The sequence below is a fragment of the Oenanthe melanoleuca genome, chromosome 3 (assembly GCF_029582105.1).
Source record: "Oenanthe melanoleuca isolate GR-GAL-2019-014 chromosome 3, OMel1.0, whole genome shotgun sequence".
Taxonomy (NCBI): domain Eukaryota; kingdom Metazoa; phylum Chordata; class Aves; order Passeriformes; family Muscicapidae; genus Oenanthe; species Oenanthe melanoleuca.
This window is the reverse complement of record NC_079336.1, coordinates 90,177,382-90,192,543: the sequence shown is the minus strand read 5'-3', so window position 1 is coordinate 90,192,543 and position 15,162 is coordinate 90,177,382. Positions and strand designations below refer to the sequence as shown.

Genomic DNA, 15,162 nt, shown 5'->3' with positions numbered 1-15,162 from the left:
GAGGACATTACAGTTTATTGCTAGCTGTGGGCTGTTGCTGTAACAGCATTTTTATAGCCTTATGTGAGTCGTGCTGAACTGTGGCTCATCTTAGTATTTTATGTACCTCAATATGTTGTTCTACATTCATTGTTACAACCTTTGAAATTTCTTGTCTTACTGAACTCTGCTGATACTCACTGGTAATGTCCTTAATGCTTCTTGTAGTTATTTTTCAACTTGTTTCAAATGCAAATATTTTTGTTACAGTTCCATCTGCAGCAATGATTAAATTTGTTTCATAAGTTTGGAATACAAGCTTGGCAGCTGGTTGTGAACAATAGAGAAAGTTACAAAATTGAGTTTTTCTGATAAATAATGCTGTAATAAAATATGCTTCTGAATTTTGGAGATAGAACAGTTAATCTGAAATCTGTCTGGCTGCTGCTACCTTTGAGGTTTTTTTTCTTCAGTTATAGCAGGAGAAATGAGAGCACTGATAAAATTAAGCAAAAGGGAGTTTTTGGGTTTTCAGGAGAAGGAGTTTTAATGTGGACCACTGGCATGTTGAAAGTGCAGTGTAAATAGAGAGCTGAAGTGGTTTGTGTTTGCATTCTCAGTCTCTTGCAGAGGAGCTTACATTGTCCCAAACTGATCAAGAAATTCTCATTCGTAATCATCCTAAGGAAGCATGTTGAAATAATTAAAATTTTAATTTGTCTGATATGCATAGGAGGTGATGCAGTTTTGATACAGTTATGTGATACATTGGACCATGGCTGCAATTTTTAGGGCAAATAAAGTCTCTGCCCTGTACAAACCTTAATTCAGGAGTTTCAGTGAAGAGACTCAATATTCAGTAGAAAAGATTAATTGCAGGAGTGTATTATAGTCAAGGTATAGTCTGCTGGAAATTAAATCCCTTTACTGCTCAGAGTCATTGAGAATGTTGTTATCCCTTTATTTCAAAAACACTTGAGGATGTTCGCTTTTCTTGAGTTTAGTCTTTAGATCTGGCATCATCTGTGTTGCATTTTTTTGGGAGGAATTCAGGGCAAGTTTCATTTAGGTATAAAAATCAGAGCTGGATATGCTGTGTTTGATCTTGAAGTATTTTGGAACTAAGGCAATTGTACTACCATACTCATGCCATTATCTAGAATAAATTGGTATGTCCACTCTAGGAGCTACATTGATTTTAGTGATATAGTTACCCATACAGATTAGGAATACTGAATTGAAGGAATTAATCATAAACTATGGTGCAAGGCATTAGTGTCCTCATCTTCTCTTTCCCTTTTGCTTTGTGCTGCAGGATCACCAAGAGAATGGGCTGTAAGAGATTTATTTAAGCTAGTTCATATTCTGGCAAGAGATTTATACAAGCTAGTTCATATTCTGGCAGACTAGCAGAAATCTGTTCATTTGGAGACCTAAGTCTGGGTTTAAACCTACAAATTCACATTTTGTTGCACCTCCACTTCTGTCAGTTTGCCATAGATGCAAAAGTGTGTGGGAGGAAGTGCTGGGCAGGCTTTTGAGGGAATTGGTGTTTCAAATTAACCCAAACATGCTGCAGTTTGTCTGTTCAAGTGTTATGGCTTCTGTTAAATGATTGCAGAAAAGCCCTTTTCATCTCAAAGCATCTCATTTCTGATACATACACCTCTGGAGATGCCTGTCCTCATGGGGGTTTAACAGGACAGGAAGGCTGAAGGGGTGAGTGCCCTCCCACTGCAGCTATAGCCATGGAGAAACATGAGCTAACGTGTCTGTTTGAGCATCTTGTGAAACAAATAGATTAAGGAGAAAGTGTAGCACTTTTCCAGAGTTGTCTCACCATTTACAAGACTATATAATTCTGCTGTACTAAGAGCCAAAGAAAACATTAAGAGGAAGTAATATGACTAGAGGTTACATCAGGACAGGAAAAGAGGTATGGGAAATAAATGCAAGTGACACAGCAATTTCAATAATTCTACATAAGCTTATATTTCTACCACTTTCTGTGCTTTTATTGTTCTTGCAATTGAAATGTTTAAATTAAGTATTTCTGAAAATTGTTTAAAAGGAAAATATATAACTTCTTTAGGTAAGATATTTCATGAGCATTTGTATTTCTTCTTAAACATCTTCTTCTGCAGTTCCTTCAGTAATATTTAAGACTGCCATTCAGCCATCACCATTAGGTACCTTTAATGTTGGAGTTTGTGCTAAGTGGCAGAGAGAAGCTGTCTGTGATCTGTCTAGCACCACTGAGAATGTGTAGAAAACTTGTTATTATAGGTTCCTCCAGCCATTTATATTGTAAAACAAAGTGAAGAGTCTTGCTTTTAAATGTCCTCTACATAATTTACTGAATGTACAATGTCTTCCGTATATATCAGTTTGTGCAATCTAGTAGCAGGCATGAAAATTATTCTTTGCTTTACCTCAAGGAAAGGGGTCTTCTGGTGTTTTGATATGTGAGTTTGATTGCTGTGTTTATGGAGAAGGTTCACAGATTTCTGAGCATACTGAGTTAAAGACATGCTAAATGCTAGTGAAATTTGGAGAGGAAGGAGCAAAACTTTGCATGTAGTACTCTAGAATTTCTGTAGTTGGGTATTCTGTCAACCTAATATAACTTCACTGAATTGATATTTTTTAAAAATCGAACAGATATAGCCATTTAAAAAGACAGAATTAGTTGCTATTAGGAAAAAAGTCATATTATCCAAGAATTGCCATCTTAACTTCATTTTGGCACTTAGACAGCATTAAGAGATAATCATCCTTAAAAATAATTTATCATAATGGAAGTCTTAAGCTGAACACATTAATGTGCATCAAGGAGAATATTATGTTTCCATTTCCAATTTCTAAATTTAAAATGTGTTCCTTACTTGCAGTTAGAGTGAGTGCTCTTTGTTGATATTTTTTCCATATCAAATTCCTGACAGTCATATAATTGTGATGAGATTAATTAAAACCAAACAATAACAGTGAGGCCAGAAACAAAGGGGGAACCCCATGACTGCCTCTTCTTTCCAAGATGGAAGTTTGGCAAGGTACCTTTTAAAAGGAACTTATGCTGGTGCGCTGGAAATTTTGTGGGACTGGTTGGCAAGGTTTTGTCTCTTGGCAGAAAGAGTCAATGGCCATCCTATAAAGATTATTCTAGCTTGTCTAAAGTGACCAAAATTATTTTGCCAAATGAAGTTGTTGTAGTTTATGCTTAGCACTTTTAATTAATTTGTTGTTTTCTTGTGCGGTTTTTTTTTTCTTTTGAAATCTGTAGGCATTTCAGTAGGACTATGGAGGAGCTGGTACATGATCTGGTCTCAGCACTGGAAGAAAGTTCAGAGCAAGCCAGAGGAGGTTTTGCTGATACTGGAGATCATTCCCGAAGCGTGTCTTGTCTTCTAAAGAGGCAGGCAAGAAAAAGGAGGGGACGGAAAAGGCGTTCATTTACCACCCATCATCCCTGGGAGACTGGTCACTGCCTGAGTGAAGGCTCTGATTCCAGTTTAGAGGAATCAAACAAAGACTACAGGGAGAATCATGCTACCAAGAAAGACCACAGTGATTCTGATGACCAGCTATTGGTTGCTAAACGTAGGCCTTCCTCAAACTTAAATAACATTCGAGGCAAAAGACCTCTGTGGCACGAACCGGATTTGGCTGTGGACAGTTTGGGAAACAGAACTTTGCGCAGGAGGAGAAAGGTAAAACGCATGGCAATAGATCTGCCATCAGAAGTCTCTAATGCACTGACAATAACTCAACAGCAGGATAACAGCAGAGATCAGGAAATGGACAATAACAATAAATCATACCAGCACCAAGAGTTTTCCAAGAGCAAAGTGAAAAAAAGAAAAGTATCTGCGGCTCGACAAGGTCCAGAAATCTTGGATGAAGGAGTAGTTATAGAAAATGAAGAAGTGAATCAAGCCAATAAGGACAAAATGGAGTATGAGGAGCAAAAAGGCTCAGATGAGAACATGAGTGACAGGTTATTCTTTCTTTTCCTTTTTACAGAAACTTATTTGAAACAAATAATATTTGTTTGCTTTTTTTACTTTTGCTTGTATTGGGGATCTTCAGATTTTTTGTTGATTCCAGAGTTAAAATTCTAGGATCAATAGTATCTGTTTTAATTACTCTTATTTTTTTTAAAATATGCTATTTTTTATGTATTAATTACTCAGGTTAAGGATTTCAGCATAAAATAGAGAGTGATGTAGCAAAGGAATAATCAAGAAAACAGTTTTGTGAAATAATACGTTCTAATTGTTTCAAGATTAAGAATGATAAAATGCACCTACGAATAACACAGGTTTTTCTGGATATTTCAACTGGTAACTGTTGTCAGATAAGAATTTAGTGTTTTTCCAATTTCTAGACATTGGTGCTTTGATTGTTATCCCTATTTGTCAGAAAGGTTGTCAGTGTTTAGAGTCACCATTTAGACAGTATGTTCTGGTGTGTCATGGGCATAAAAAGTCTGCAGGTTGCCGAGGATATACATCATTTACGAAATGCAAAAACCAATTTACAGTTCAGAAACACCTGAGCTTACCATTAGAAAAATGGAGGAATGATGACCCTTTGGCAGTACACCTCATCCATCCATTCCAGACAGCAGTCATACTACAGTGGTAATTGTTTCCAAAGTATTATTTTGACAACACAGTGAGGTGTAAGTAATTTTTCCACTACACATGGGGGATGTTAACTGCAGGGCCTGTAAAGCCTGGTTTTGTTTATTCCACATGCCACATTCTGAATACAGAAGTGTCTGCAAGACAGACATATCTTGAAAGATAAAATTTTGATCAGTTCCTTGATGGCACTGGTGTCCCTAGGTTTTTTTTGTAAGCATTTTATCTATAAATTGTTAAGCCTTTTCATTACTGGACAGTAGAATCGAGGTGCAGAGAGTGATTTTGACCAGAGCAGTCAGGTTGGCTACTGTGATAACAGCAGCCTTGTTAAGTGACTAACTCCAGTTATAGTCAGAAAAGTCCTATGTCTTTTTGTTCCATACTCCTCCGTCCCTCACCTGTGAACAAGAAGCAGCTGGAAGAGCTGAATAAATCCCAAGCCTTTAACATTTTTCCTTACATGTTAATTACTAGAGCAGAACTCATCCTTCAAGGCAGCCAGTGTAACTTTAGGCATGCAAGTTAGGAGTCTGTGCTGTCAGGAAACCTTTAGGAAACTTCTCTTTTTCTTTGATATTTGGAGTCTGTTCCTCCAAGTCTGGGACCTAAAGACAGATGTTTGAAAATTTCCTTCAAACACTGCATAGTTTTTCATATCTCCATAGTCTTGTTGCATTTATTATTTATAAAAGACTTTCTGTTCTGTTACAAGGGTAACAGTTCTTCAACTCAAAAGTTCTATAGCTAATTTTTGGGTGGAGAGGAGAGTGATCAATAAGGATATTCTCTTGTAGACTCCCAGAACTGAGCTAATCAGGTCAGTCTGAATCTTCTTTCTCAAAAGAAACGTTATTGTTTTAAAACAATATTATTGTTTTATTGTTCCTCTTCAAAATGCTTGATGTTTTGTCACTCCAAATGCTTGTCTATGCTTTAGCTTGAGTCATAGTCCAAATGCTTGTCTATGGCCCCAGTAAATATCTTTAGAACCATTCTCATCTTCATAGGGTTTTCTGCTCATGCACACAGTAGAGTGATAGTCTGTCATTCTACTGAATTTTTTTCAATGTTCAGCTGTACCAGAAAGTTTTGAAATCACTGAACTAGAAAACTTGCATTTCGTAGTGTGGTTAGAAATCTGTAGTATCTAAGCCTCAGGTGATACTGTATCAGAATATTTTGTTTGTGCATAATTTTAACTTGTTTTAATCTAACTTTATGTAGATGCAATAGTGCCTTTATTAGAGATCAATAGCTAGAAGAATTTGAAAGAACCAGAAAACTCTTAAGAGTATGTTCTGAAAGTGAAAGCTTAGATTTTACAAGGGAAGATGGGATGGTACAAAATGCAAGAGCTAACAAAGCATCTTGGATAATGCTTGCATTTCAGCAACACTTGCTGTAAGAGGAAGAATATAAAGTATGCAAAGTTACTTTTGTTTTATTTGTAATAATCAGTGCAATCATTCATTAACTCTTAAAAAAAGGAGTAATTTTTTAGGTGTTTGTTTTTTAAAAACAAAACAAAGCTGATAATTTTTAATGTGAGTTAAATTGCTTGGCTCTAAAACCAGTCAGAAGTGTTCAGTGTGTATATGACATTATTTGAAAATAATGTAGAAATAAAGATGAAAAAAAGCTTTTTGGATAGTTTAGCTGTTCCTTCCAAATTTTTGCTTGCACACAGTATTTTATAGGACTAAAAGGAGTCTGTGGGTTTTTCCTTTTTCATGGAAGTCTTGCTGGGAGCGGAATTCTCTTTGCAAAGTAAAGGAATTAACAGTAAACACTGCAAAATTGTAATAAAACTGGAAATACATTCCATCATAGCAGCTTCCATGTACTTAGATATTAATGTATTAATTCCAGAGGTTTTGAATTTATTCAGTAAAATGACTGCCATGTAGCAATTACCTCAACTGTGATTAATCCCTGCCCGACATGACTGTGGCCTGAGGAGAGTAAACACTGTGGCTGCCATGGGTATGTCAGTGTTAGTCTGAATTTTTAAATTTTTTCAAAAAGTTCAAGTGGTTATGTTTTCATGTGCTGACTAGCCTTTCAGTGAGAATTATTTCACAATTGAAATATCTTATTTAAAAAAGGGAAGGAGACTGTTCTCAAAATTGGAAATTTTGGTAGGAAAAGTGGCCGAAATATCAGGGTTGAAAGGATTTCCTGACTTTATGTTAAAACATGCAATTAAGCAATAAATGGACAAGAAGAATCTATGAAGAAGGGATATTTTTTCCTTTGAAATGGATGATGTAAAATTGTGCACAATGAAATTGCTAAAAGGGAATTACTAGGACTTGCAATATTAGAAAGTTGGAGTTTTCATCTCCCTGGTGGTTCCATTCTCAATGCATGCATGTCACCTTTCTCCTGCTTAGGGCAATTGTGCTTAAGTCTGTTCTGATTATATTATGTATAAGATATAGTGCAAGTGTTGCTTATGCACCAAGAATTTGTACAAGCCTAAGATACTGCAGAGATTAAGACAACTTAATCTTCAAACACAGAGCTATGTCTATATATAGATATAGATATATAGATATGTTTTAAAAAGCCCAATCACTGCTTTGTGTCACTTGCTACCATATTGTGTTTCAAATCCTGTTGGAATGCCTCCCAAGTGAAGATACTAAAAGAATATATATGCTTATAATTAAATATTAACTGGATTAATTTTATGTAATTAATATATTAATATGAATAATTCATATATTCATGTATTAAAAACCCCGATATTTGCTCTTGTGAGAAATTAGAATTGAAAAGGAAATAATTTTCTTAAGTGTACTAGTTATTTGATAGAAAAATTTAAAAAAATTAGCATTAAAAGATACAAATAATTGAAAACAGTTGATTTCAAGTATAGGACAGCATGCAAATTGTAATATGAATAAGTGTACAGAGGTAAACAGACATAAAGTTCTTGTGAATGGCTTGTATGGGCACATCAAGACTAGCCATAGTATTTATTAAATGTACTTGAATTTGTGTGCTGAACTGAAGTGTTTGTGGTTTTTTTTTCAAATTGTTCTACATCACAAAGTAAGTAAAATGTGATAAAATTTTGATGAGAATATTACCTTCTTAACATAGCTACTCTCTTGATAAAAAGTCAAATAAAGGGTTTACAGAAAAGTTCTTTCATGTGAAACTCAACAAAGTGCAATCTGTGTTATGGAAAGACCAGTCTGATTTACTATTTAGAGACACATGGATTACTGTATGTAACAATGTGCATACAGCAAAGAACTAAATACCTGCTCATGTCTTTGAATTTAGAGATGTGTGTACATGCTGTATACACACATTCTAATTTTGAAGCCATGCTGGAAGTCCTAGAAAAGTAAACTGTATGTTGTTTTTGTTGTTATTGATGATGTTATGATCATTAATCATACTTATTTTCTTCAGGGTGACCTTTATTTTTATTTAATTCACTACCTTTGTTAAAAACTTTTTTTTATTCTCCCTGAGTAGTACGTCATGAAACCTTAAGCAGTATCTTTTCCAGAATATTTGCAAATGATGCTGAGAAAGGTAATTTGATTTTCAGACTCCTATATTTCATGTGCTGAGGGAAGGCTTAGGCTGCTTTTGATTGAGACTTTTCCTATTTTATTGAGCAGTGGTGTTCCAGGATCAAGCTGAATTGCACAGCATAAGAAGGGACCAGTGAGCATTTGATGGAAGCAGATAATAAAATGCATCAATTGTGTCAGCACCTCGTTGCAGTCACATGTGGCTTACTGTCAGAGTACCATTATATTCCTATGGTTTTATGTGCCAAAAATAATACGCTTTGTAGTTAATGGAACTGGGATATTTGCAGTTTGATTAAAAAAATCATCCTATCTTCTCTCTGATCACTGCTGGGCTTAAGTTCAATCTGAGCACAGCCTTGTCTCCGTAAAATTTTACAGCTGAAAGATCAATTGGTTTTTTGATCTGTTTCTTTCTTTCTCTTGTTACAGTGAATCCAGCAGTCTGAGCAGCAGTGATGCTGGTTTGTTTACCAATGATGAGGGAAGACAAGGTATTGAAACAATCTTTCCCTTCTCCACCCCTCAAACCACATCAGTTGAAATTCTGTAAGCGTTACAAGTTATTTCATAGGTTAATTATTGTATTTCAGTTTCTATTACTGTTTTACTGAGTGAAGATACAGCTTGCTTTCTGTTGTTTTTTTGTTTTTCTTTTAATGGTATCAGAGGATGTATCTTGACTACATGACTTAGTCAAAAGCTATATTGAGAAACAGCCTCTGTAATATGATAAAGATATTTAAAACTTGTGCATCTAAAAATCATCTATATTAATTGTTCAGTTCCTCCAATTTTCTGACAGGACTCTGATTGTAGTGCTGCTTCTCATGCTGTTCTTGAAATGGCTTTTTACTTTCTTTTCCTCTGAACTGATAGGGCAGGATTTTATAGTTCTTTTTCATTCACTACTTTATTTGAAAAGTAATTTCAAAAAAACTACTTTTTCTGCAGTCTAAGACTGAGATTAGAGCTGTTTAACATCTCCCATCTGAAAAAATTTTCTTTAATCTAAAATGCAGTGGAGATTGAAACTTTTCCTTTAGCATGCATAATATTCTCACGTGTTTCTGTGATAAAACTGTGAGGATGGAAGTAAAATGTTGGTGTTTTTGTCAGCTTTAGTCTATATTGCAACACATTTACCTGTATTATGCTATGATGGAGTAGGAACTCACTATCTTTGAAAGGATACAAAAATGATACACAAAAAAAAGTTTTTAAAGTACTTAAGACTTGCTTTTCTGTTGAAAATTTTAAGTTAACAATAACAGAGGGTGTTTTCTTACACAGTTTGCCAAACACTACTTGAGTGTGTGCAGGAAAATAAATCCTGACCCATTCCACAGAACTAGCTTAAAGGAATGTTTGGGTTTTTTTCTTTTTTTGAATTTCTAATTCCATCTGGTTTTGTGGGGTTTGAGACCCTCTTCAATATGGAGAGGATTTTTCCTACTTAAAACAGAAGTGTTAACTTTCTTGTTCAGTGGTAACTTGTGCTACACAAACTGTACCTCGTAGCCTGAAGATCTGTTTTCAGTTGTGCTAACTCATGTTTTTTTAAGAGTTCAGGTCCTGTTTGAAAATTCAGGTTGATTTAGATTGATTTAAGTTCAGTGCTACAATGCATTAAGTCTGTAAGTATAAGATGAGTCAAATAAATTTTATTTTACTTCCCTATTTGAATTTCTCTTCTGACTTGCAATTTTTAAAGCGTTTGTTCTCTACATTTATATATAAGATGACCTGTCACACTTCCTAATTGTATATGTTTTTTCAGTATCCTGGTATATTTCTGTCAATATTTTTATCCTTTAATCCTGAATTGTATAATTTAAATCTGAATAATATGATTGAAAACATCTGAGTTGCTTTCTGGTTTTCTTACATATTTCATGGGAAGAGAAAACAGAGGGATAGTGACCAACTGTGTTTCTTCAGTGGTGTGGTGTTACCTTTTTTAGTGTTTACAGTAAAGTTGTAGTTCTTAGTTTTGTCTGATATTTGAATCTTGTTTCAGTTTTCAATTTTGAAACAGAAGGCGTTAGACCTGAAAAATATTCTGAAGCAGAGATAAAAAGAACAACAATAATTAAACCTGAGAAGGATATTATCATGGCAAAATATTATTTTTTCGATCTCTTCTTTGAACTAATAATTTTGTGGGTATGATCAGAAGACTGTTAGCTTCGCACTGGAACTTAGATGCTTTTAAATCTGCATTATAGCTTTGGTTTTGTGACACTTTTCCATGAAAGTACTACCAGAAATCCTACTTCAAAAACAAAGTTGGTGATTTTCTGATACTGCTTATTGCCCCAGATAGTAAATACTAGTAATTTGTACTCTCCTTAAATAAGGTGATATTATCTTATCTATGTGAGTTAATTTGTAGCTGAACTGAGACACATACAAAATTGACAAGAATGAAGGGAGAAAATCAATCTGATAGAAGCAAAGGAAAAGCCTAAGTTTGATAAACAAAGCTGGAAGAGGACAGGATGAAAATTTATTAAGGGAAGAAATGGCTGGTTTTGTTTTGTAGTTTTAAAGCCAGACTCTAATTCTTGTCTTTCCAGTGTCCTTCCTCCAGGATCTCTATATCTATTTATATCATCATCATATATATCATCATCTGTATCTTATCTGTACTGTATCTTTAACATATATATGTTCAGAGCATCAGCATCTTGACCCCATTTGTAGTTGAAATTTTCTGCACTTCTGGATTCAGATTTCTGCTAAGTCAAGTGAAGACCCAGAGATTGATTAATGTTGCCTGGTGAAATACTTGTTTTAAATGATGTGCCTGCTATCATTTAGGAGTTTGGGTAGCAGTGGACAAGAGGTTCTTGTTCTTCTGGGCAACATTTGTTTTTTGTTTCTAAGATCAAGAACCACATTTCATTTATTGCAGACAAATAGTCTTAATAAAACTTTAATTAATTCCCAGAGCATATTCATCCTTGGGGACGCACATTCCAGACAGGAAAAAGCAGCAATTCCTTGGAGCATTTGGCCAGTCAGTTAAATAGTTGAATATTCAGTTATGAACTTTGAAGTGCCTGATATTCTGACCTTTAGTGTTTTCCAAATTTTTTCAGAAAGGATATGGAAATAAATTCTATTACAGTACCTGCTCTTCTGTAGACAGAATCTCAGGTTTAAATTTTTATAATTTGATTTAAAAAAAACAGGTGTAGCTTTAATTGGTATAGTTCTAGATACATTGTAATTCTCATCAGATGCTATGATAAGAGAACATTTTTGAGACTTGAAAATCCTCATTTCAACTTCTAGTATGTGCTGTATCGTCTAACATTTTTTAAAACTTCTGTACTCTTTTCCTTTCTCTGTTTCAGTCTTACAGCTTTGTTTGATTTGTTTGGTTTCCATGAAGTCCTTATCTGACCCTAGCCTTGTTTGCCCTCCTTTTCCAAGTTATCCAAGTGCTTACATTAGGTCATGTGAGAGGGCACAAGCAGGTCTCTTGCTGTGCTCTGTCCCACTATTCATAATTCCTTCTGGCAGAAGTAATTGATGCTCAGTTTTGGCAGGTCCAATGTGGCAAATGTTTTTATTCTGTGAGACATTGTGAAACCCTGAAGAGTTAGTCAGCAAAAGCTTAAAGATCATGGAAAATGTTTAGTGATGGCGCAATCAGGAAAGAAGGTAGCTGCTAAACTATTAACAAAACTCAAGTGACTTTTTATGGGTTGTATTTTCTTCAGAGGTTTTAAAATTGGAGTTCAAGAGTAAGATTTAATATTTAGGAAAAAACCCAAAACACTGTGATTCTATCATGCTTTTGAGTATGCAGGTAGGAGAGTCAATCAAGTAATTGATAGACCTGAATCCTTATGACTTCCCTTTTTCTTCCTCTTTTTTTCCTTTTGTTCCAGGTAGCATTTTCTTGGCTGTTTTGCAATTATTAAAAACTTTAATGATAAGCAGTGTTATGCCTGGTGTAGGAAAACTTTACAAGAATTTGTAACCAAAGTGTCTAGTTTTGCTTTGCTGCATAAAATAACAACTGTGTAATAGGCCTTAACTAGTAGGATCTCCTGCAGTTTCAAGGCACTTCACAAGTTAAGCTTTCAACAAAATGTTAACAAAACTATTGTTATTCAGATGCTAGTAGATGATACCCTGTTTTGGGGGAAGAAATAGTTAAATTGCAAGGATATTCTTTGATAAGCTTTATAGCTTGGGTATAGCAAATGAAACATACTGTGTGTTCCTGGTTCATCTGTACTTGCACACTTGGGGAAATTCAAAGTTGACTTAAGACCTCTTAAATCATGGCATGCAGCACTTGAAATGTCCTTTAAGATCTAAGCAAGTAGGAAGGAATATTATGTTAATAAAGTGTTAAACAGTTAAAATTGGAGAAGGTCAGGGAAATGTCAGAGTTCCATTGTGGATGTGGCTAAGCGTTTAAAGATTGCTGCTCATTATTTTATGATTAAACATATATTCATTACTGTGTCCTTTATGAAGATCACCCAGTACTGATTCAGTAGAAGAATTCTAGTGAGGAGCTGATTTGGACCTTGCACAGCATGTCAGTAGCTGCTGGTGACAGGGTGTGTTTCTCCATATAGAAAAGAAATGGAGTGTGCAATGCAAAGTGAAATCACACCAGGTTTGAACTGTTGTGGCAAGTAATTTTTATTGTCTTTGCAAATGAGAAAGAAATACTATAAAGTTGTTGCATATGACCTGAGTAGTTGCAGTCCTAAGAATTTACATAGTATTTTTTAATATGTATATCTTTTGTCAAGGTAGCTCTGTAAAGCACAAAGAGCAGGATGCAGTGTGAATGGGTAACTTGAGTTTCTGCTCTCCTGAAACTCCTGGGATGTGTTACAGGGAATGTCCTGATATCTTCAAATGATTATTACAACTGTTAGCAGTGGGAGATTTTCTGTCTAGAAAGAGGTACACTGGTCCTGGAAATGGCACTAAAATCCTGGGATATTCAGAGACCCTGTGCTCGTGCTCTCTGTGTGCGGGTTGGTGGATAACAGAGCAGCTCAGTATCGTGGTGTTTGTAGGACACCAGTGCCAAACTTGACACAGTAACCTCTCCAAGTATATTGTGGTTGTTATAGTGAAATTTAGGGAAATGTAATTGGATGGAGGGGATGGCCTAAAAATAACTTTAAAAAAAAAAAAAAAAATGAAGCCAGAAACTGGCCTGGAAATTTTAGGATTGAAGTTGTCATTTCTGAGCCTTAAATTGACTGTATTGTACTGATCAGTGCAGTTATAATTCAATGTAAATTACTTTAAAGTAATTCCTTGAAGTATTAACCTTACACATAAACAAGTTTAATGTATTTTCAAAATGTGTTTAGGAGGATGCATAGGCTCTATTTTTGGAGATCTGGAGGTTTTTCTACCTCTCCTGTACCTGGGCAAAATATCATCATTTACTGTAGTCCTGTGCTGAGTCAGCATTCTAGGAGGAAAGGACAATGTCGTAAATCTTTGGAAGTCAAAAATGTTGCATTGAGCTTTGAGCATTCCTGAGATCACATTTGCTATGAATACTGTGCTGCCTTTGAGAGCTGCAAATGAAGTAGCATAAAATCCAAGTGTTTGATTACCAAATTCTTGAGTGGGAGTGCCTCTGTGTTTTATTGCCTATATGTGTGAGGTGGGGAATTAATTAAATGCAGTGGTCTTCCCTGGCTCTAAAAGTGGCATTCCTTCAAGGTGGAGCAACTGGTAAGCCAAATGCCTGTGAGTGCTCTCACCTGGATAAGAATAGTGGTAATAGGCTTATGCTTGCCTCAAGTGATAATATGATTAAAAATATTCAGAGGATTCAGAGTTGTTTAATTTCACAGACAAGGAAGCTAAAAACCAAATATATCTGGATCCTGCTGTCATGTGGAAAAAGACTAAGAGGTTCAGATCCGAAGTCTGCCTTTGGCTGTAAGCAACATAAGTGCTTAGGGAAGTGTATAATAGCATAAAAATTAAGGTATCTTAACAGAAAATTGCTTAACATACTAGTATTCCTGTTGCACTAAAAGGAAAAGTATTTTTTTTCCCAAAGAACTGCTATTGGGTATATAGCAAAGATAGCAGTTTCCTTCCACAGCTGCCCTTTGCCTTCTTGCACATTACACCAACTCAGTCTTAAACTGCAGCTTTCTTCCATGACTGCTCTGCCTGCCTCTTACAGCTTCTGTCCCTGAACTCATCATGGAACCCCATTTCAGAATTCTGTGCTTACCTCCATGGATTAATTATGTATAAGAAGACTACTTTTGAGCTCCTGATAGTATTTTTGTGAAGGTGAAGGTGTCTGGATCTCTCATGATAAAACACAGAGACAAAGCTTAACAAACATAAAAGTTTGGGAAGTGTTTCCAAACATGAAAGTTTGGAAAACCAAAAAAAAGGATTTCAACTTCAACTCTGAAGCACAGACCAATCTAATTAAAAGCTGTGGTTCTCCTTCCACTACCACCAGCGTCCCTATTAAGTATCCTTAGAGTTCCTCCAAAGAGCCCATACCTGTAGGTCCATACCAGGGTTGTAACAAAAAGAGGATAGAATTAATGGTGAATGCCTTTCTGAAATGTCACAGCTATAAATGAGGATTAGAGTGAATAGGGAGAGCAGGCTGAAATGCTTCAGGAATGCAAAGAAATTTAAATCTTATTTTGACCTATATATCTCTTTTCACCTTTGTTTTCCCTTTCCTCCATCTAAAAGTTCCTGGTCTGTAGCCTCTAAGTTTGCTTTTAGTAGTGATCATTAAAGATGTAAGGATCCCATTTCACTTGCAAATGACCAATGAAGGGCTTTAGTGGTTCTGATTTTCTAGAAGTGCTTCTCCTGATTGAATTTCACAGACATTTTCACTTGTGCTATATCACAAATATTGTTTACATTTCAACAGTTTATTTGGAGAAAGTGTGTTGGATTTTATTTTCATGAAATTTTGGCTTTGGTTTCCATCGTTT

The 15,162-nt window shown here is 35.3% G+C and overlaps 1 protein-coding gene across 2 annotated transcripts in view; it reads left to right on the top strand.

Annotated features, from left to right (window-relative positions):
• Positions 1–15,162, top strand: part of GPATCH2 (G-patch domain containing 2) — a 117,714-nt gene that overhangs the window by 6,003 nt on the left and 96,549 nt on the right. For both annotated transcript variants that reach the window (XR_008840111.1, XM_056487630.1), the window contains exons 2-3: positions 3,260–3,973; positions 8,612–8,673. Coding sequence is in view for 1 of the 2 variants with exons in the window: in XM_056487630.1 (XP_056343605.1) it covers positions 3,260–3,973; positions 8,612–8,673 (776 nt within the window). In the remaining variant the exon portion in view is untranslated. The remainder of the gene's footprint in view (positions 1–3,259; positions 3,974–8,611; positions 8,674–15,162) is intronic.